Below are 21,683 nucleotides of genomic sequence, written 5' to 3'. Positions count from 1 at the left end.
ACACTGGGAATTTCGGTTTGGCTGGTCATACTGTAACGATTGTGGAATTCTCTCCATGATCAGCGCACAAGACGTGCGCCGATACTGCGGAAATCCTCCACAAGCGTGTAATTTGAGGAAACCCAGCAAAAGGTGCAATGCACCTGTAGAAGGAAATTCCTGTTGGCAGGTGGCGCTGTGGAGTGCAGAGGAACAACTCCTCTGCCCTACCACACACGCCAGACAGGAATTGCACGAAGGGAAGAAATACAGGGCAAGATAGCCCTGAAAGAGAGAGATCAAAGTGACAGAGGGTATGTGTGTCCACCAAACTAGTCGCCACCCTGCGACGATGAACACACAACCATGAAGACAAAGCGAGAAGGCAATCGCCAGAGATGCCGATTGCTAACAGCGACACAAGACCGAATAAGCACAGATGAGGAATGTATGTATGTCCACCAATCCAGCCGCCAACCTGCGACGGTGGACACACAACAGAAGAAACCAAGTGAGAACGCAAATGCAAGAGAAGCGATTGCGGAAGAGAATGAGCACAAGGACAGATTGTATGTGTGTGCACCAAACTAGTCGCCAACCCGCGACGGTGCATACACAACAGCAGATAAGAAGTAGGAACGCAATCACGAGAGAGGCGATTGCCCGAGGTGACACAAGGCTACAGCAAGGCAGAGCACGAGAGTAGCAAAGGCACAGCAAATCATACATTAAGAAGATAAGGAAAATAACAAACGCTAGCTAAACGCGAACACCGCACTCATTCGCAACAGTGCACGCGTTTATGCGTTGTCTCCGCGTGATAAGCACAACAGAGACAAGCACGCCTAACTAACCACCGACAGACAAACATGAAACAGAGGACGCGAGCGCTTGCTTAACGGTTACCTCATCGAGCCTCCAGCAAGCGTTCGTAGCAGACAAGACAGATACACGAAAACAGGAATAAGCGAGCGATAGGATCCACAGCACTAGCGCATGAGGCTAGTGCGATCCAGGAAGACAGACCAGAAGGATCCACAGCACTAGCGCAAGAGGCTAGTGCGATCCAGGAAAACAGATCAGAAGGGGCTACCGGTAACAACCGCTGTTCCGGTTAGCACCCAGACACACAGAACGATTTCCTGTCGACCACCGCTGGGACAGGACAATCGCAACAGACAAACTAAACAGATATGCAATCCTAACTGCACTAGGGAAACTGCCTAGTGCAGTTCCAGGAATTACTCTAGGCTAATCTTCAAACAAAGAGCAAGGCTGACACTCCAGGCGAGTGTTCCACAGGACTAACTCTTATGACCAGCAAAGGACTCTGGGAAACATAGCTCTTTATACTGCCAGTCATCAAAGGAGGCAGGTAAGGGATTTGCATAACAAGTGTATGCAAATTCCTCAGCAGCAGGACAGACCAGAAACTTGTAATGGAAAAACAGGTCTCTCTTGCAGAGACCTGCAGCCCACAGACTAGAGGAATGGTCAAACAGCTGTCTGCCAGTGCATCCAGCTGAGCGGATCATTACACTAGGTCTGTCTGACAACCCCCCTCCCCTATATTCCCTGTGACCTCCGCCACCATCTGTCAGCGTGCACACTTCCCCGCTCGCCCCCTGGCCCCATCCTCCCCCTGTCCCAACAGCTGTCCGTGCAGCACATGCACAGTAGCGCAAACCATGGACACAGGGACAAAGGAGGACGCAGGGATACAGGGGGATTATTATATAGGATGTACTTTGGATAGTTTCAATAATGAACCCCCACATATGTGCTGTTTATGTCTTTAAAAATGTATATATGAAGAGGCAATCGCTTATCTCTCCAGATGATATGTCACCAACTTGGTAAAGAAAAGTTCTAATTCACACAAAACCGGTATGACAACACATTTCACAGGTACTTGCCCTCTTCCTCAGGTCAATTCAGAAAGAGTTGTGCCTGATTCTCAAAGTAGCAGACATTCACTGCTACTTTGAGATTCATGCATAACTCTTTTGTGCAACGGAGGGGATTCCGGAAGACCGGAGCTGCAGCAAGGGACACATAGGTTGTCAGGGGCTGGAGGAAGTCCCAGGTAAGTAGATCTATTTTTTTTCTGCTCACACCTTCCCTTTAACTGTTTGTGGAACAGGCATAACCATTAAGTTTATTGCTGACACGTTTGCTATAACTACTTTATATGTATTTTGAAATTAGAATTCTCTAATCTATTAATCATTGCCTATGACACCAATAAATGAGGAGGTGTGTTGCTACAAAAGAGAACTGTTATTGAGTCAAATTTCAAAATAAAGGACAATCATATTGTAGTGTCTACTAAAGACCTAATGAAGATGTTCTAGAAAATATATTTTATATGTATTAAAGGGCCGCTATGGCGAAAAATTGTAAAATTTAAAATATGTGCAAACAGATACAAATAAGAAGTACATTTTTTCCATAGTAAAATGAGCCATAAATTACTTTTCTCCCATGTTGCTGTCACTTCCAGTAAGTAGTAGAAATCTACCAGATGCAACAGGTTTTATACTAGTCCATCTCAGGGATTTATTTATTTTCAAAAGCACTTAGTGAATGGCAGTTGCTCTGTCCAACTGTCAAAAAACTGTGCAGTGAACAGGGAGACTGGCCAGCATCATTGTTTAAATTCCTTTTTTAGGGAATATCTTTATAAAGAATAAAAGCCTTGCTGAGAATCCCCTATTAAGAGATGGACTAGACCAAAACCTGTCACTTCTGTCAGATTTCTACTACCTACTGTGACAGCAACACATGAGAAAAGTAATTTATGGCTCATTTTACTCTGGAAAAAAACGTACTTCTTATTTGTTTATGTTTGCACATATTTTAAATGTTTACATTTTACACCATAGTGCCCCTTTAAGTTGATTTAATTTTTTGTTAAAGTGGACCCAAATTAAAAATACAAGATTTCAGAAATAAAATCTATTTTCTAAATTATAATAATAAATAGCAGCCTTTTTTCAGCTGCATGATGACAAATATAAAATAGTTTACATTTATTGGAGGAACCCCTCCCTTCCTTTCAAATTGCCGGGACAAAATCCGGCAAACTGGTGGAGTATATGGTGTCCGGCAAAGGAGGAATTGCTAATGGCTGCCCCCAGTATAACCCTAGTTATGAAAAGAGAAGGATGAAAAGCATGCACTGAAATGATCATAGGTTTGAAGGAGTGTTTATTTATTTATCTTTGTATGTGTCAGAGTAGAGCGGAAATATTTTTTTTTTTTTTTTTAAACATATTTTATTTGGATTTTTCAGGAAATTACACAACAAAGCAAATAACAGATGTTAACAAGTTTCCTGATCGTGAGAAGTCTGAGACACCAGGTTACAGCCCAACATGGGTAATATGATATACAAGATATTGCCAGGGTGCCTGATATTTGTCCATGTGTCACATGAGGTTGCCCCCAAACCAGGGCACCACAACAAAGAAACATTTTAACTACCCCTCCCTAACCCACCCCTGTTGGTCAGTTCTTGCCTAGGTGAATTTGCTATTAGGACGAATTTTAGCTAGGATCTTCTGTTTCTGCAGTAATTATTTCCAGCATAGAGCGTGGTAAATGACTTTAATTTGTAATTTCCAGTCTGCCCAGGGTGCCTTGCAGTTGAGCAGTGCAGTACCAGCCAGTATATTTGAAATGTTCCATGAGTTTGTTTTTTTCCGCTGTAGTGAAGGTAGCCAGGATGAAAGGCTTCCAAGTTTTAAAGAGGTGTTTAGTCCGTTTTTCTTTATGGACTAGGGCATCCAGCCTGTCCAGATTGAACAGGTGTGTTAGTTCTTCCTTAACATCCCAAATGGAAGGGTGTGCTGCATGGATCCATTTGTTGAAAATTACTTTTCTGGATGCGATAATGACCAAGTGTGGAAAAGGGCCCACACCTTTGGCTGTACTTTCCGCCCCATCTCGTGCTTCAGGGGTCTCATGGCAATTAAATAACAATAATGCTGGGTCTAACTGCAGTTTTTGTTTGCACAGTTTATAGATGTAGTCTAGGACTTTTAGCCAGAATACTCTAATATGAGGGCATGACCATATACAATGTAGTATATCTGCATTTGGGAGTTGGCATTTGGGGCATTTTGGTGAATAGTATGGGGGGGGTCTGGTATATTTAATGTTAAAAGCATATTTTGCTCTGTGAATAAATTTGAGGTGGGATTCTCTCCATTTTTCCCCTATCATCAGTTTTCTGAAAGTTCCCAGTCCCGATATTATTTTGGATGATATGTTTGGGTCCTGTAGGTCTTTACCCCATGATTGGAAAGAAAGGCAAGTTTTCGAGGTGCTATCCTGAATCTGTAGGGAGGATTGGAGTTGAGATAGGGACACCCTTGTTAGGTGTGGGGCGATGAAGGAGTCAAATGCATTTATATGTGTTAGGCTAGATAGGTCTTTCAGCATGCTGGCTATGTGGGCTCTCATCTGCCCAAAGTACAAAAAGTGGTGAGGCGGGAGGGAGAATTTTGCTCTGGTTTCGGAGAAGGACAGTATTTTGTTTTCTCTTAGATGTATGAGCTGACCTAGTTTCACTAGGCCTCTCTTTTCCCAGTCCAGAAATCCCCTATGTGTTAGGCTGGGAGGGAAACCGGGGTTGCCCCAAAAGGGCATGTATTTTGTGATCTGGTAAGGTATTTTAAATCTTTTGCATATTTCTTTCCATGTGATTATTGTGTCTCGCATTGTTTCGCTGTATCTGAGGCGTAGGGGCAATGATGTAATCTTGCTGTGTAGAAGGCCCGGTAGGGACCATGGTTCAGCATATGCTGCCTCTAAAGTGTGATTTGAAAAAATGCTAGAGCCGTTGATCCAGTCTCTTATATGTCTGGTCATACACGCCAGGTTATAGCGTCTAATATCTGGTAGGTTCAACCCTCCTTTTTCTTTGGGCATCTGGAGTTTACTGAAGGCAATCCTATGTTTTCCCTTTCCCCATAAGAAGTGCGCAAAGGCTCTGTTCAGTTCTTTGATATCTATATGTTTCATGAGGATTGGTAGGGTTTGGAGTGGGTATAGAAGTCTGCCAAAACTGACAGATTTGAGAAGTGCTGCTCTGCCCACTAGATTAATTGGCAGAGAGGCCCAGCTCAACAGTTGGCGTTTTATTTTGGCTATCAAGGGGGTGTAGTTAAGCGTGTATAGCTTATCTGGGTGTCTACTAAAGTTCAGTCCTAGATATTTGACTTGTGAGCATATTTTTACAGGATAAGTGGCTTGCGGGGGGATCAGGGCCTGCTTGGATAGGAACATAATTTCACACTTTGAAACATTTGCTTTGCGGAAATATTTTTAATTGAAAAAAAAAATTTGGTTTGGGTCCGCTTTAAACATCAAGATTTACCATGTTGACCACCTACCAAAGAACCATAAGAGATTAAAAGGAAATTTCACTTTTTTTGAGACGAAAAAATGCTAGGTGGCCTATTTATAAATTCAGGACATCACTTTTACTACACTAAATTCATGAAAGGGTTATGAAATTTAGGTCAGTGGTGCCCAGTGCTTAGATTTCTGTAATTACGTAGTTGACGATCTGCAACTCCATTTATTTTGAATAGAGAAAAAGTTTGCTATGATGTAACATCCCTACAGAAATAGTCAATGAAACATAAGTGTGGATGCCTTTTATTACTTAATCAGTGTTCCTTATCAAATCAGGTATTTTCGGCAATAAGTGAAAATTTTGGCCCGAGGGGCCAAAGATCTGTTTGATGTGAATCTAAAATCTTTGAGATATGCTAAACTGTATGTATGTGCACCACACTCCAGTATTTTTAAGCAACTGGGAGAATTTTTCCAACATAGGAAGCTGTTAGATGTGAACCTTGGAACAGATGCGTTTCTTTACTTTCGACCATACTCTAATATGTCTATAATAATTATGTAATAATTAAAAAAAAAGACTAGCATAAAAAATGCAAACACCAACATTTTAAATCTGAGGTTCAAAATTACTTACCGTATTGCCTCTTGTAGAGAATGTGGGAGGTACTGATCTTAAAGGAAAATTTGGTGGATCTGAGAATGTACTTCCTGAGACTTTTTTGTCTAAAATAAACAAAATTAATGATTAGAAAAATGGGTAATGCTTTGACTATGAACAAATTGTGGGGCCATTTCTGAATGTTTAGCTTATAATCATATTCACCACTTTTTCTTCCTTTGCAAAACTTAAATTCTAATCCACTGTGTTTGAATGTTTAATGGCATATGGTGGCCAAAGAACCTATACCGATATTAGACTTTTGTTGGTCAAATCACTCATTCGCTATCATTTTGGGTAAGAGACTGGTATAGGTATCTCCAGGGCCGGTTCTAGACTTTTTGCTGAGGTAAACTTGTGAGAAAACTACCCCCCCCACCCCCCAGAATAGGTAGCCTGGCAGGAAGGGGGTATTGGGCACAGTGGCGGGGAGGGGGGTTGGACCCCCCTCCCTCACCTGGGTCCTCCGTTCTGCTCTCCTCCTCCAGCTATTAACCACCCGAGGGTTACGCCGCTCAGGAGGTTTTCCAGTTAGAGTCCCCCTGAAGATTGTAAAAAAATTCTTGCCCCCACAAGCTGTAGCTAGCACTAGGCTAGCTAGCATAAGCAGCCGGCACCCTCCGATCGCCGAAAGAGAATTTTTATTTATTTTCATAAACAAATAGCTCTTAAAACAGCTAAAAACATAACAGAAACATTCCCAAAGTAGTGCAATTCAAGACATTAGATGTATCAAAGATACGGTGAGATCCATTTCCAGAAGATAAAATTAAACATACATTTATGAACAAGAACAAAGGTAGACAAATGATTGTGTCAAATATGATTAGCGAATAACATGTGGAATGTGGTATCATCATCTTATATGGGGAAATTAGAATACTAGATTCTGGACAGAGATATTGATATCAAGGTTTAGGATTACCGTGTCCATAGAGTCCACCCAGGTAGACCAAACTTTAGAAAACTTATTTGGTTGATTGCAAGACTGGTAAGTCAATTTATAGAGTGTATACATTACATAGAAAAAGCGCTCAACAACCAAACAATATGATATGAAAGGAAGTTCCACACTAAAAACGTCCACAACACCCTTAATAGGTGTAATCAAGGGATTTCCAGCAGATGGTCCACCTATGATATCTTCACATGCAGCTCATAGTAATAATAATATGCTCTCACCGGAACAATAGGCCAACCAACAAAGATTAGCATTCACGTTTTTTATGCCAGCACTCCGCTAGAACGAACTCCTCCACTGGTTCAAGGCTCCTCAGATGTGCATGTGTAACCCTGTGTGTGTGTCATTGCAACAGACACACACACCAAGGGTTACAGATGCATTTACTTTTTGTGAAAGTGCTGCTGTAAAGGGAACCTGCAGGTGCTGTCAGGTGGAGCCCATGAGCAGGAAAGAAGAGAGAGAAGCTGGGCATGTGCAGGGAGGAAGTAACAGTTGAGTTTTACAGTTGAAGGCTAGTGAGGGGGAGGAGTCAAGTAGCCATGGAGACTGAGGTGATGAGGCAGCAAGAAATAAAGTGTGTCACGATACTATACTGTACTGCAGCAAGAAATACGCTTGATTTGTGAGGAAATAGAGTAGAGACACGGGAAGAGACCAGCCATTGGTGAGACGGTCTGAGCAAGGCAGAGGCACAGACAAGTAAGCACTTACCGGAAACTGAACTAAGGAAGAGAAAAAGAGCTGCAGACATTACATGAGAGGAGAGAGACCACTCACAGCTACAGGCCAGTAAAGAGCAGCAATACTGGAGAGATAAGCCAGAAGAGAAACAGTAAGCAATAAGAAAGAAAGACAAGGATATTAAAATGTACCTGTAACAGAGAGAGATAACAGAAAACAGCAGAGACATTACAGTGACACAGAGACAACAGGACAGCAATGCATACAAGAGAGAGAGATAACAGAAAACAGCAGAGACATTACAGTGACACAGAGACAACAGGACAGCAATGCATACAAGAGTGACACAGAGCAACAAGTGACAGGATTACAGAAAAGGAGTGAAGACTGCAGTGCAGTGTCTGAAGAGATTGTGTGACAACAGCTGGCAGACAAAATACAGAGAATACAGCGGTGCTTCTTATACATTAAGTGATCATTCACAATTATCAATTCAACATATTTGTCTCATCCTGGATGTTGCTAGGTAACCACCAGACATTTCTCTACTTTCCCTTCTGTCCTATGCAAGAATTCAGATCCACTTTAAAAAGACAGCAGTGAAGAAGTGACAAATAGCAGAGTGCTGTGTATGGAAAATTCTGGCAAGTAAATGCTAATAAACTGAATTACTTATATGGTTCCTGAACTAGCCCTGATCCTAACAGGCTGAAGATAAGAAGTTTATGAATGTTTTGTCACTAAACTATTTTTTTATCCATATCATTTAATACAAATATTTCTTAAAAAGAACTTGATTGGTGTCTGGAGGATTTCTTTACAGTTAAAGCATTATAGAGGTGTTACACATGTACATGTCATATAAAGAGAGACACAGCAATAGTGTGATACTGTTTCAATACACACAATATCCAGTATCACCAGTGCTCCCACTCCACTCACAGGTCACCCTAAGTGCCTCCACCAGCTGAGCGCTCAAGCCTCTCACCGAATAGTTTGGCCGACCCCTCACAGACCAGCAGCTTAGCTTGTTAGATGACTTTTTTCTTGTGTCAGCAAAAATGATCTAGGGCTCAAACGGGTGTAACATAGCGTAATTCCATTTATTTAAAAGTATTAAAAAAAGCAAGTGCACTTACAGACATCCATTTAAAATGCGCATATAAAACAATCCTCGGGTAATTCAGCATCTACCCGGCTCCTACAGCGCCGCCCGACTAGTTTCGTCACTTGGACTCATCAGGAGCTGCTGAGTCCAAGTGACGAAACTAGTCGGGAGGCGCTGTAGGAGCCGGGTAGACACTGAATTACCTCGAGGATTGTTTTATATGCGCATTTTAAATGGATGTCTGTAAGTGCACTTGCTTTTTTTAATACTTTTAAATAAATGGAATTACGCTATGTTACACCCGTTTGAGCCCTAGATCATTTATGCTGACACAAGAAAAAAGTCATCTAACAAGCTAAGCTGCTGGTCTGTGAGGGGTCGGCCAAACTATTCGGTGAGAGGCTTGAGTGCTCAGCTGGTGGAGGCACTTAGGGTGACCTGTGAGTGGAGTGGGAGCACTGGTGATACTGGATATTGTGTGTATTGAAACAGTATCACACTATTGCTGTGTCTCTATTTATATGACATGTACATGCACATCTGAGGAGCCTTGAACCAGTGGAGGAGTTCGTTCTAGCGGAGTGCTGGCATAAAAAACGTGAATGCTAATCTTTGTTGGTTGGCCTATTGTTCCGGTGAGAGCATATTATTATTACTATGAGCTGCATGTGAAGATCTCATAGGTGGACCATCTGCTGGAAATCCCTTGATTACACCTATTAAGGGTGTTGTGGACGTTTTTAGTGTGGAACTTCCTTTCATATCATACTGTTTGGTTGTTGAGCGCTGTTTCTATGTAATGTATACTTTTGTGCAGTGTGACACACACAGTTTGTGAAATAGCGACCCGACTGCATAACAATATTAATATTAATATTAATTATAAAACGTTTTCTGAGAAGTGCACTGATCAATAATATATTAATTTATAGAGTGGCAGTGCAGAATTTACTAATCTCTTCCAGTCAGTCATATTGGGAGGATTATTATTCTTCCATTTAAGGAGAATGGCCTTTCTGGAATAGAACAGCAAAATTCAGATAAGTGTTTTTTTCCGTTGATTACATGGGATACCCTGAATCATGCCCAACATACAGACTTTAAATGAGTGAACAACAGGGAGATCGAGAACGTCTCTCAGAAAATGAGTCACTGATTTCCAGTAGTTATTGACTTGGGGGCAGGACCAGACACAGTGTAGGAAATCTGCTGCGTCCTGACCACATTTAAAACATCGGCCATCGTGTAAGGGACCCATCCGCATCAGTCGGACTGGGGATAAATAGGCTTGATGGAGCCATTTTAGTCCAATTAACCTATCACAGGCTGCAATGGTAGTTTTCTGATAATTGTCTGTTAAATCTAGCCAGTCTTCCTCCTCAATATCACCTACCACATCAGACCATCTCCCTTTAATAAGGTTAAATCTAGCTGAGGATTGAAAGGTTAATAAAAAGTTATAATGTTTAGAGATCTGTATCTATCCTTTTGCAATAGTAATTTCTCTAAACCCGATGGGGCCAGGTCCACGCCAGTCAATCCAGTCTGGGCCGCTATGGCGTGCCTGAGCTGGAAATATCTGAACATAGATTGCCTGGGGAGACCAAACTCCCCACAGAGTCCAGAGAAGTCTTTAAATTTCCCTTCAGAAAAAAGTTGGTGCATGTATTTAATGCCATATTGGATCCAGAATTTAGGATCAGGGATTGAGAGCAGCTCAGGGAGATTTTTATTAAACCATAGGGGAAAACTAAAGGATACGGGAGTAATGGGTTCACCCAGAAATGTTCGAGTGGATTTATACACTTTAATGGTGTTTTGTATGAGAGAAGTTCCACCCCCCCCCCCCCCCAATTGGGAATCTCATATCTATAGATGGCTCCGCACAAGGATTCATATGAGGATGCAAGGTCCGCTTCTAGTGCCAGTGTTGAGTCCCGCCTGATGCCACTCAACCAGTAGGTAATGGGGATCAGTTGGGAAGCCAGGGTACCGCTAGCCCACCAATGGAGGTATGTAGTTGCAATGTAGATAGGGAGATTCTAGGTATCGAATTTGCCCAAATAAATTAAGTAATTAACGAGTCGATACGACGAAATACTCTCCTGGGGATCCAAGTCGGGGCCATCTGAAGAATATATAAGATTTTGGGAGCCACAATCATTTTGATTACACAAACTCTACCACAAAGATTAAGAGGGAGAGAAATCCAGCTCTGGATATAAATTAAGTTCGAGGAACCCCCCCCGGGGAGCGTTGGATCCAAACCCCTAGGTATTTGAATTTGTCGACTATTTGTAATTGGGAACGGGATGAGATAAGGTGGTTTGCGAAGTCATCTAAGGGAAATATTACTGACTTAGACCAATTAATTGAGAGGCCAGAAATAGATCCAAATTTATCAAAGATATCTAATACCGCATCCAAAGAGGGGCCAGGGTCTGCTAGATATATGAGCATATCGTCTGCATATAGCGACACGTTCCTCTATCCTGTTAATTCGGAGACCCTGAATCCTCCGGGACTCTCTAATAGATTGAGCTATGGGTTCCACTGTAATGGCGAACAGGAGGGGGGAAAGTGGACATCCCTGCCGAGTACCACAGGAAATCTCAAAGCTGTTAGATATGGTTGAGTTTACTCTGAGGTTTGCTCGAGGGGAATTATATAATATACTAAACCATTTCCTAAAGTTAGGACCAAAGCCGAATCTCTCCAAGACCTTCAGGACGTATGACCACTCAATAGAATCAAAGGCCTTATTGGCAATTTGGCATCAAGTGATATGATTACCCTCTTACCAGTGTTAGGATGAGAATATTGGATATTAGTCAGTAGTCTGCGAATATTTAATCTGGTATTGCGACCCGGAATAAATCCGGTTTGATCAGGATGTATGATTAAATCTACATGCCGATTCAGCCGGCTGGCAAGGATTTTTGTAAAAATTTTAAGGTCAGTGTTTATCAAGGATATTGGGCGATATGAATCGCACATGATTGGATTCTTGCCAGGTTTAAGGATGAGGGCAATCAAGGCCTCGTGCATAGTGTCGGGGAGAGATTCGACTTCAAAGACATGGTGAAATAATTGGAGGAGATGTGGGGTTACCAGAGATTTTTTTTTTTGCGTACCACTCGGCAGGGATGCCATCCGGGCCTGGGGTTTTATTGGCCTTAAAGGAGGAGATAGCCATTTTGATCTCATCTGCAGTAATTGGGGCGTCTAGTTCCTGTCTGGCTTCCTCAGATAATAGAGGAAGATCCAAGCTCCCCAAAAGATCCCCAGGATCAGTCATAGGTTCAAGAAGTCTAGAAGAGTAGAGTTGTGTGCAAAATTCCTGAAAAACTTTGGCACTCTCAAAAGAAGTTGTATGCATTTTACCTTTATCGTCCACTATTCTCGGGATGTCTACTTAGTGTTCATTGGATTTCAGGAGATAAGTTAAGAGCTTGCTACACTTGTTCCCAAATTCAAACCCTCTTTGTGTATGTTTTAGGTCTCTACGTTTGGTCCTATTGAGAAGAAGTATTTCAAGTTTCCTACGCTCTAGTTTCCATTTGGCAAAATTTTTTACGGGTAGATTGCAGTAGCAATCTTATTTTGGCTTCCCGAGCTTCCTTTTCATGATATAGCTGTGAGGCGATGTTATTTTGTCTAAGCCCAGACATTGATGCTCTAAAAGCTCCCCTAAGGACTGCCTTACTAGCGTCCCAACATACTGATGGGGATGCTGTTCCCTGATTGATATGCCAATAGTTAGTCATATCCCTCTGGAAATCCCCCAGTATAGTTTCATCCTCCAGCCAGCAGGCACCCAATCACCCAATTGAGGACGATCTATGACCTGGAAGATATCATTGACAGACCAAAGGGGAGTGGCCCGAAATACCATGAGGTAAGTATTCTACCGTATCCACTAGGGGTAACAAATCTTTAGAACCAAAGCATAAATCAATACGGGACATGGTCTGATGGGTATCAGAATAGCATGAAAACTCCCTAGTATCAGGGAATTTCCACCTCCAGATATCTTGCAGATCATATTGAGAGAGCCATCTTAGAAACGGAGGGTATGATCTGCCTGATCCATTGAACCTGTCCAGGGTAGGTTCCAATATAGCATTAAAATCCCCCATAAGCATAAATGGGTCATCCATAAACACATGTAATTTATTAGAGAGTCGTTCCAGCGTCTGGACATTAAAAGGCGGTGGGATATAAATAGATCCCAATACGAGTGGTCTACCTTCAATAGTATACTTAATAATGACAAAGTTGCCATTAGGATCAATTCTGACCTCGGAGACCTGGGCAGAAAGGGATTTGGCAATTAATATGGCCGTCCCCCTAGAAAAGAAGGAAAAATGAGCAAGGAAGTATGAGGAAATCCAGGGTTTTTTAAGTAATAGGGCTTTAGAGCCCATTAAATGAGTTTCTTGAAGACAAATAATATGTGGGGAGATTTTCCGTAAATGTTCAAAAACCAGACGTCTCTTGATAGGGTTATTTAAGCCTCTCACATTCCACGAGACTTGTTTAATATGTGTCATAGCATAAACATTGGAAAATGTTGGGGCCTCACCAGTATATGTACAGTGGGATCTATCATCAGAAATAAAGTGACAATAAATCGTACAAAACAAGGTGTCCTGAGTGCACTACAAAACCTCAACTTACCCCTAAACCACCCCATCCCTTGCTTGAAAACTACAAAGGACCTTGTTCCCTTAACTGTAAACAAAAAGAGGACGAGATAAGCTAAACTAGCAACTGAAGTAATTATTAATTGTTGTCCCGGCTCGAGATAAAGACATATCCACAGTTACCTGTGGATAGGCACCAAATACTTGAACAAAACAAATTGCAAACCGAACTAATAGAAGAACCGAAAAAGAATAGCCCTGCGGCCATGTCTCCATTTGGAGATAATAACAGCAACGCTGCAAGGAGATAAAAGAAATTTGGATAAAACATCACCGTCTTCCTCCAGTAGATGGCGGTCAAGCTATATAAAAATGCAGCTGGGCCTTCCAGAGGATGGAGACTGAAAGAAAGTTACTGTTGAATTGTAAGCTAAACGTGCCCGCAGTATGTCAACCAAGAGTCTTGTACATCCCAGCCTCAAGTGAAAGAGTCAGTTCAGTCCATGCTAATAGCTTAGGTGAATCCGTATATACCTGAGGATTCAAAAGTTATTATTATTGCTAAGCATATAACATATAAGATAACAATTGGATGACCTCTAAAAAGAAAAGTACAGGTGGGTGCATATACATAGAGAATAGACTCGTTATATCAAATAGATATGCAGGGGTCAGGTTTCCAAAAAGTACTTCGTGGATCGATCAGTGTCAAGTCAGACTGAAAAGACATGGGATACGAAGTTGTCTGACTTGCATTAATTAATCATGTAGAAGTGGTATACTGCTTAAAATGGCAAAAACAGTGCAGTGAGAGGAGTTAAGTTAGAATGATCAAAAAGGGAGAGTTATTTTCTTTGTAGAGGAGTTAGTACAGGGATTGGGAAGCCTTTTAGTTCCATCCATGCTGCAGCCTCGGTTTGTGAGGAAAAAAAATGAAATTTCCCTTTGTACTGAATACGTCGCTTGGCAGGTAACAGCATACTATACGGAATATCCTGTGTTCTAAGGCCAGCTTTCACAGCAGTAAATGTAGCGCGTAGCTTCTGAATTTCGGTTGAGAAATCTTGATAGATGGATACTTTGACCCCATTAACAGTAAGATCAGGGGCAGATCTAGATTTTCTTAATATTTCAACTTTATCCCTATAGTTGAACAGCTTTGCAAGCAACGGTCTCGGTGCAGCTCCTGGTTTAGGAGGGCCCCCCGGAACTCTATGAGCACGTTCAATAGAGAAAGTGTGTGACAGAGCAAGGTCCGGGATAGAATCTTTTAGCCAGACCGCTAAAAAGGTTTCTGGGACAGTGCCTTCACTTTTCTCAGGGATACCAATAAAGCGTAAGTTAGATCTGCGAGATCGATTCTCCAGGTCATCCAGTTTGAAAGAGTGTTCTTGGGAGACCTTGGTAACCTGGGAGTGTGAGGTACGTAGTGGGTTAACAGTGTCCTCCAGATCACTCACCCTTCATTCTCATGGCCGGATTTGTAATCTTTACCACCCTAGGCCACTGTCACCAGCCGCCCCCCTTCAGTATAGGTAGCGAGATGACCCCTTCCCCCTTCTCTCTAGTATAGATAGTCTGATGACCCCCCCCCCACTATAGGTAGCCAGATGACCCTTCCCTCTATTATATGTAGCCAGATGACCCTCCCCCCTTTCCCTCGAGTATAGGTAGCCAGATGACTCCCTTAATCCCATCTTTTCCCATCCCCCTTTCAGTATAGGTAACCAGCTCACCTTCACACAGCAGCAGCCGTCAGTGTCACTCATTTCTCCGCTCGTCTCCAGTGCAGAAGTTTCCTCTTGCTTTCCATCTCTAATGCTGACCAAGTCCAGAGCAGCTGGCCACAATGCAAACGTGCACAGAGAGCAAGGTGGCTGCTGCACAGGCGGCTAGCAGCAGAGTACCGCAGTCAAGCGCTCGCCTGATCTTCCTGCATTGCAGCATTTGGAAGCTTGCAAATGCTGCACCAGTTTAGCCTGCTGCTTTGGTGTCCCTGCTTCTGTGGTGCCCTAGGCCATGGCCTAGGTGGCCTTGGCCTAAATCCAGCCCTGTTCATTCTGTTTCAGTGGTTCTGTCCTTAAGCTTGTTAAACATCACAAAAAGAACAGTAGTTCCCTAAATCACCGCACCACTCGAATATTCAATAAACTCATCATCTTTATTCAAAAAGTCATTAAAAACACTTAAAAACATAGGATGGCCGCCATGCAATAACAATATAAGTCAATAGTAAATAAATAATGATCAATATATGAAAAAAGCTCCACAATATGCAAGGGTATCAGACAGAAAAAAGGGTCAATCAGTAGTAAGTATCAACAATCAAACAGATGATCTCATGGATAATATGTAGGTAAGAGCAGCAGAAAAGTGATAACAAGTAACAAACAACATACTTAAGGCAAGTGTGCTGGGAAGGATAAATAAACAAGGTGCCAATGTGCATGGATCAGCTCAGAGAAGCTGCTAGTAGAAAAAGTGCAGTGAGAACAAAGTGACAGGTGCAAGAGGACAGCAACGTAAGCGCTGAGGATGGCTAGTGCTTACCGAGCAGAAGTGGTGTGGAGCATGTAGGGCATGGCGTGCCAAACACCGCCGTCGCGATTCGCCGCCACTAAGGTACGGCGGCTTCCACTGGGCTAAGGATCTGAAGTGTCCTTCAGACACGTTGCTGTCCTCTTGCACCTGTCACTTTGTTCTCGCTGCACTTTTTCTACTAGCAGCTTCTCTGAGCTGATCCATGCACATTGGCACCTTGTTTATTTATCCTTCCCAGCACACTTGCCTTAAGTATGTTGTTTGTTACTTGTTATCACTTTTCTGCTGCTCTTACCTACATATTATCCATGAGATCATCTGTTTGATTGTTGATACTTACTACTGATTGACCCTTTTTTCTGTCTGATACCCTTGCATATTGTGGAGCTTTTTTCATATATTGATCATTATTTATTTACTATTGACTTATATTGTTATTGCATGGCGGCCATCCTATGTTTTTAAGTGTTTTTAATGACTTTTTGAATAAAGATGATGAGTTTATTGAATATTCGAGTGGTGCGGTGATTTAGGGAACTACTGTTCTTTTTGTGATGTTCATTGTGTTTTAGTTCCCTTCTGCACACTCACATTATAATACTTGTTATTTATAGAGTGGTTGATGGTGCTTGCCCCTCCGTTTTTTGTCTAATTACTTAAGCTTGTTAAAATCCGTTTTGACAAACGACAGTTCAGTTTGGATGGAGTCTAATCTGGTTGTTAAAGATAGCTGTAAAGTGTGTATGGCGGCGAAGAGATCCGCCCTAGTGGGTTCAGCGCTCTCAGACTCACCCTCCTCCTCCATGTTATGTGAGCTATGCTTTGCCATCTTGGGGCCTGGCCTGTCTCTCTGCTCTTTAGAGGGTTCCTCTGACTGAGGCTTACTGGCCAGGCTATGAGTCTCATCTGCCGTTGTTGTCTGAGGAGCGGATGTGATATCGGGGTGGGAGTCCTCCTCTGAGTCTGTGCAGTCAGGCGTAGCCTTCCACATCGTCCTCGCACGGGCTCCATCTTGCCTCTCCTCGCACGCGTACTTTGCCAGCTTTTCAGCGGCATCTGTAGCCATCGAGGGGTCCGTATTTGGGCATCCTCTTATGCAGGAGTCCTCCACAGGCACTTAGAGCGCGCTCTCAGGCGTGCAGGGTGAGTATCGCCGGCTTACACCGCAAGGATTCAGTGTCGAGCCGGGAGAGCTGCAGGGAGAGACGTCTTCACTCACGCATGGCTAGCCACGCCCCGGAATAGCTAGCCTAGCTTGTGGGGCCATTGCATCTTTTACAATCTTTGTGGGAGAATTGTAGATCAAGGAAGCAGTATGCCCGACATAGTGTCGGGCATACTGCTAAGGAGTTTAAGCGCAGCAGCTAGTAATAGCTAGAGATGGCTTGAACCTCCGATTTTCAGTTCGCGAACGCGAACTTCCACAAAAGTTCGGTTCACGCAAACTTTCGCGAATTGCAATAGACTTCAATGGGGAGGCGAACTTTGAAAACTAGAAACATTTATGCTGGCCACAAAAGTGATGGAAAACATATTTCAAGGGGTCTAACACCTGGAGCGGGGCATTGCTTCATTGTGATACTCAAGCCCCTTCACCGCAGCTAGGTAACGATCACAAAGGGGAATTGTCATATCTACATGCCTTTTGTGTTGTTGTTGCAACTGCAGTGCAGCCAGAAAAATTAGGCAGGCATGTACACGCACCAGAAAAAGTATTATACTAGCAGCGGCCTTAAAAATTCAGGAATCCACCTGGAGTCCTGGACCCTGTTGGTGGTGGCAGAGAAGGCAGTCAAGCGGCCTGTAGGCAGAGATGCTGTGTGGGGACCGACTTAGTCTTGGGGCAGGTAGGCAGTCACATGGCGTGCAGGCAGAGATGCTGTGCTTAGGGACTGACTTAGTCTTCGGGCGGGCAGTAACCCTCCGGGATCCATGCCTCCTTCATTTTGATAAAGGTGAGGTACTGAACACTTTTGTGACTTAGGCGGCTTCTCTTTTCAGTGACAATGCCTCCAGCTGTTCTGAAGGTCCTTTCTGACAGGACGCTTGAGGCAGGGCAAGACAGACGTTGGATGGCAAATTGGGACAGCTCTGGCCACAGGTCAAGCCTGTGCACCCAGTAGTCCAAGGGTTCATCGCTGCTCACAGCGTCTATATCCACACTTAAGGCCAGGTAGTCGGCTACCTGCCGGTCCAGGCGTTGGTGGAGGGTGGATCCGGAAGGGCTAATGTGAGGCTTTGGACTAAAGAATATCCCCATGTCTGACATCACCATGAGATCGCTGGAGCGTCCTGTCCTTGCCTGCGTGGACATGGGAGGAGGATTACTGGCAGTGGTACCTTTATTCCGTTGTGCTGTGACATCATTCTTAAACACACTGTAAAGCATAGTTGCCAGCTTGTTCTGCATGTGCTGCATCCTTTCTGCCTTCAGGTGAGTTGGTAACATCTCCACCACTTTGTGCCTATACCGAGGGTCTAGTAGCGTGGCCATCCAGTACAGCTCATTCCCCTTGAGTTTTTTTATACGGAGGTCCCTCAACAGGCTGGACAGCATGAAAGACGCCATATGCACAAATTTGGATCCAGACGTACTATCCATCTCCTCTTGCTCTTCCTCAGTGACGTCAGGTAAGTTCTCCTCCCCAGCCACGAACAATACCACGGGAAAGTTGAGCAGCACAAGCCCCCTGCGACGCCTGCTGCAGTTGTTCTTATGCTGCCTCCTCCTCCTCCCAAAAAAAACACCTTCCTCATCATCTGAGTCTGACTCCTCTTCCCCACACGACCTCCTCCTTCCCCCTCTGTGCTGCCACAGGTGTTGAGGAAACATCTGGTTCTGATGAGAATTGATCCCACAACTCTTCCTCCTGTTCCTCTTCATGCTCCTCCACAGCTTGATCCACCACTCTACGCACAGCGCCTTCACTGCGACTCACCATGTTTGTCACCTCCTCAAATTGCCGCATGAGCCTGCAGGCATTTCGCATGAGTGTCCAGTTCTTGGGCCAGAACATCCCCATCTCCCCAGACTGTGTCCTTCTATTGTAGTTGTAGAGATACTGGGTGACGGCTTTCTCCTATTATAGCAGGTGGTCAAACATGACCAGGGTCGAAATTCCAGTGAGTCGGGCTATCACAAATCAAGCGTCTTACCGGCAAGTTGTTTCTCCGCTGAATGTCCACAAAGTGTGCCATGGCTGGTGACGGCTTTCTCCTGTTCTAGCAGGCGAGAGAACATAAGGAGGGTCGAATTCCAGCGAGTCGGGCTATCACAAATGAGGCATCTCACCGGCAACTTGTTTCTCCGCTGAATCTCGGCAAAGTGTGCCATGGCCGTGTAAGACCGCCTGAAATGCCCACACAACTTCCTGGCCTGCTTCAGGACGTCCTCTAACCCTGGGTACTTTGACACAAATCTTTGAATGACTAGATTCAGCACATGTGCCATGCAGGGTACATGTGTCAGCTTTCCCAAAGATTCAAAGCGGAAATGAGATTGCTGCCATTGTCACACACCACGTTGCCGATCTCCAGCTGGTGCGGGGTCAGCCACTGATCCACCTGTTTGTTAAGAGCAGCCAGGAGAGCTGTTCCAGTGTGACTCTCTGCTTTGAGGCAAGACATGTCTAAGATGGCGTGACACCGTCGTACCTGGCATGCAGCATAGGTCCTGGGGAGCTGGGGCTGTGTAGCTGGAGAGGAGATCGCAGCACCAGTATAGTTGAACTGCCACTCAGCCAAGGAGGAGGAGGATGACGACAGTGAAGAGGATGTAGCAGGAGGAGAGGAGGTGGCAGGAGGCCTGCCTGCAAGCCATGGAGCTGTCACAAGTTGGTCCGCTGCACAGCCACGCACTCCCCCCTTGCCATCAGTCACCAGGTTGACCCAATGGGCTGTGTAAGTAATGTACCTGCCCTGACCGTGCTTGGCAGACCAGGCATCCATGGTCAGATGGACCCTTGACCCAACGCTGTGTGCCAGAGATGACACCACTTGCCTCTTCCACTGTGGTGTCCCAATGGCCACAAATTTACGGAAGGCCTCAGAGTCCACTAGTTGGTATGGTAACAGCTGGCGAGCTAACAGTTCCGCCAAGCCAGCTGTCAGACGCCGGGCAAGGGGGTGACTGGCAGAAATTGGCTTCTTCCGCTCAAAGATTTCCTTCACAGACACTTGGCTGCTGTAGGCAGAGGAGCAGGAACCGCTCAAGGTCAGAGGCGGAGTGGAGGAGGGTGGCTGTGAAGGTGCAAGGGAGAAAGCGGATGAAGATGATGCACCTGAAGGAGGAAGAGTAGAAGGAGGGTGGCTTTTCTTTTGTGTGCTGCTTTTGCTCAGGTGCTCTTCCCATTGCAGTTTGTGCCTTTTCTCCATGTGCCATCGTAAGGCACTTGTCCCTAGGTGGGTGTTGGCCTTTCCACGGCTCCATTTTTGGAGGCAGAGAGAACAGATGGCATTGCTCCGATCAGAGGCAGACACATTAAAAAAATTCCAAACTGCTGAGCCCCCCTGGGGTGATGGCACTATGGTGGCATCAGCAGCTGACGTTGAAGGGCATGTTGGCTGGCTGTACATAGGTGGCGATACATGGCACCGGACACTGCCACCAGCTGTTTCTGATGACGAGCTCCCCCTGCTTCTTTCAGGAACTCGTCACCTCTTACTCCTCTCTGACTCCCCCTCATCTCCTCTATTGGGAACACACGGGGGATCCATATCATCGTCATCATCATAATCATCCTGCCCTACTTCGTTTGCCTCAGACACCTCCAAAACTACACCAACAGCAGGTACTTCATCATCCTCCTCCGCACACATAGTGTGTCCATAGTGTCGCCTAACTCAGACATATGAGGTGGTGTAACTTGCTTAGCGCCTTCATCTGGTTGTAACAATAACGTCTGTGCATCAGTGATTTCCCCACCAAATAACTCCTGCGAACTGTCAAATGTAGTGAGGTGTTCTGTGTTAAATAGTCAACCACGTCCTGACAATCTTGGGAGTTGATTCTTCTGAGCACTGTACTTTGGCCCAGGGCCGCACAAAATCACATTAGCATGACCTCGCACAGACCTGCCAGGTGGCCTTCCTCTGGGTGTGCCTCTACCTCTGGCTCTACCTGTTTTGTCCGTTTTGTCCATATCGGGGGGGATGAAGTGAAAGGTATGCACTGACTTGAGTAATACAATGTGCAGTGACACAGGTGCAGTTAACAGGTATGCACGGAGTGGTATATCACACTGCGTGCACTCACGTAGGTAGGTGGGTGCACTGAACAACAGGTAGGTATATGCAGTGATGGGTATTACAAATGTGCACCTGTCACACACAGACAGGTACCGGACAGGCAAAGTGACACTGCATGCGCTCACGTAGGTAGGTGGATGCACTAAAATGAACAACAGGTAGTAGGTATATGCAGTGATGGGTATTACGATGTGCACCTGTCACACTCAGACAGGTACCGGACAGGCACAGTGACACTGCGTGCACTCACATAGGTAGGGGGATGCACAGTGAACAACAGGTAGTAGGTATATGCAGTGACGGGTATTACAATGTGCACCTGTCACACACACAGGTAGTCACTGAATGTGCTGGGCCTGGCAGTGGCACACACAGTAGGAATTACCAAGGCTGTCTATGCAACACAAGTGTCAGTGGGACACACACACAAAAAAAAAAATAGATCACAAGAACAAGATTAGCTCTCAAAAGAGCTATTGAGGGGTGCTATTT

General features: G+C 44.4%; 1 protein-coding gene across 3 annotated transcripts in view; it reads right to left on the bottom strand.

The window, feature by feature from the left end:
• The window catches only part of LCP2 (lymphocyte cytosolic protein 2), a 537,761-nt gene that overhangs the window by 202,328 nt on the left and 313,750 nt on the right, over positions 1-21,683 (bottom strand). For all 3 annotated transcript variants that reach the window (XM_068277396.1, XM_068277395.1, XM_068277394.1), the window contains exon 8: positions 5,981-6,069. In XM_068277396.1, coding sequence (XP_068133497.1) covers positions 5,981-6,069 — 89 coding nt within the window. The remainder of the gene's footprint in view (positions 1-5,980; positions 6,070-21,683) is intronic.

Source organism: Hyperolius riggenbachi, chromosome 3, assembly GCF_040937935.1.
Source record: "Hyperolius riggenbachi isolate aHypRig1 chromosome 3, aHypRig1.pri, whole genome shotgun sequence".
Taxonomy (NCBI): domain Eukaryota; kingdom Metazoa; phylum Chordata; class Amphibia; order Anura; family Hyperoliidae; genus Hyperolius; species Hyperolius riggenbachi.
The sequence above is the reverse complement of the archived record's forward strand: the minus strand, read 5'-3'. Positions and strand labels throughout refer to the sequence as shown.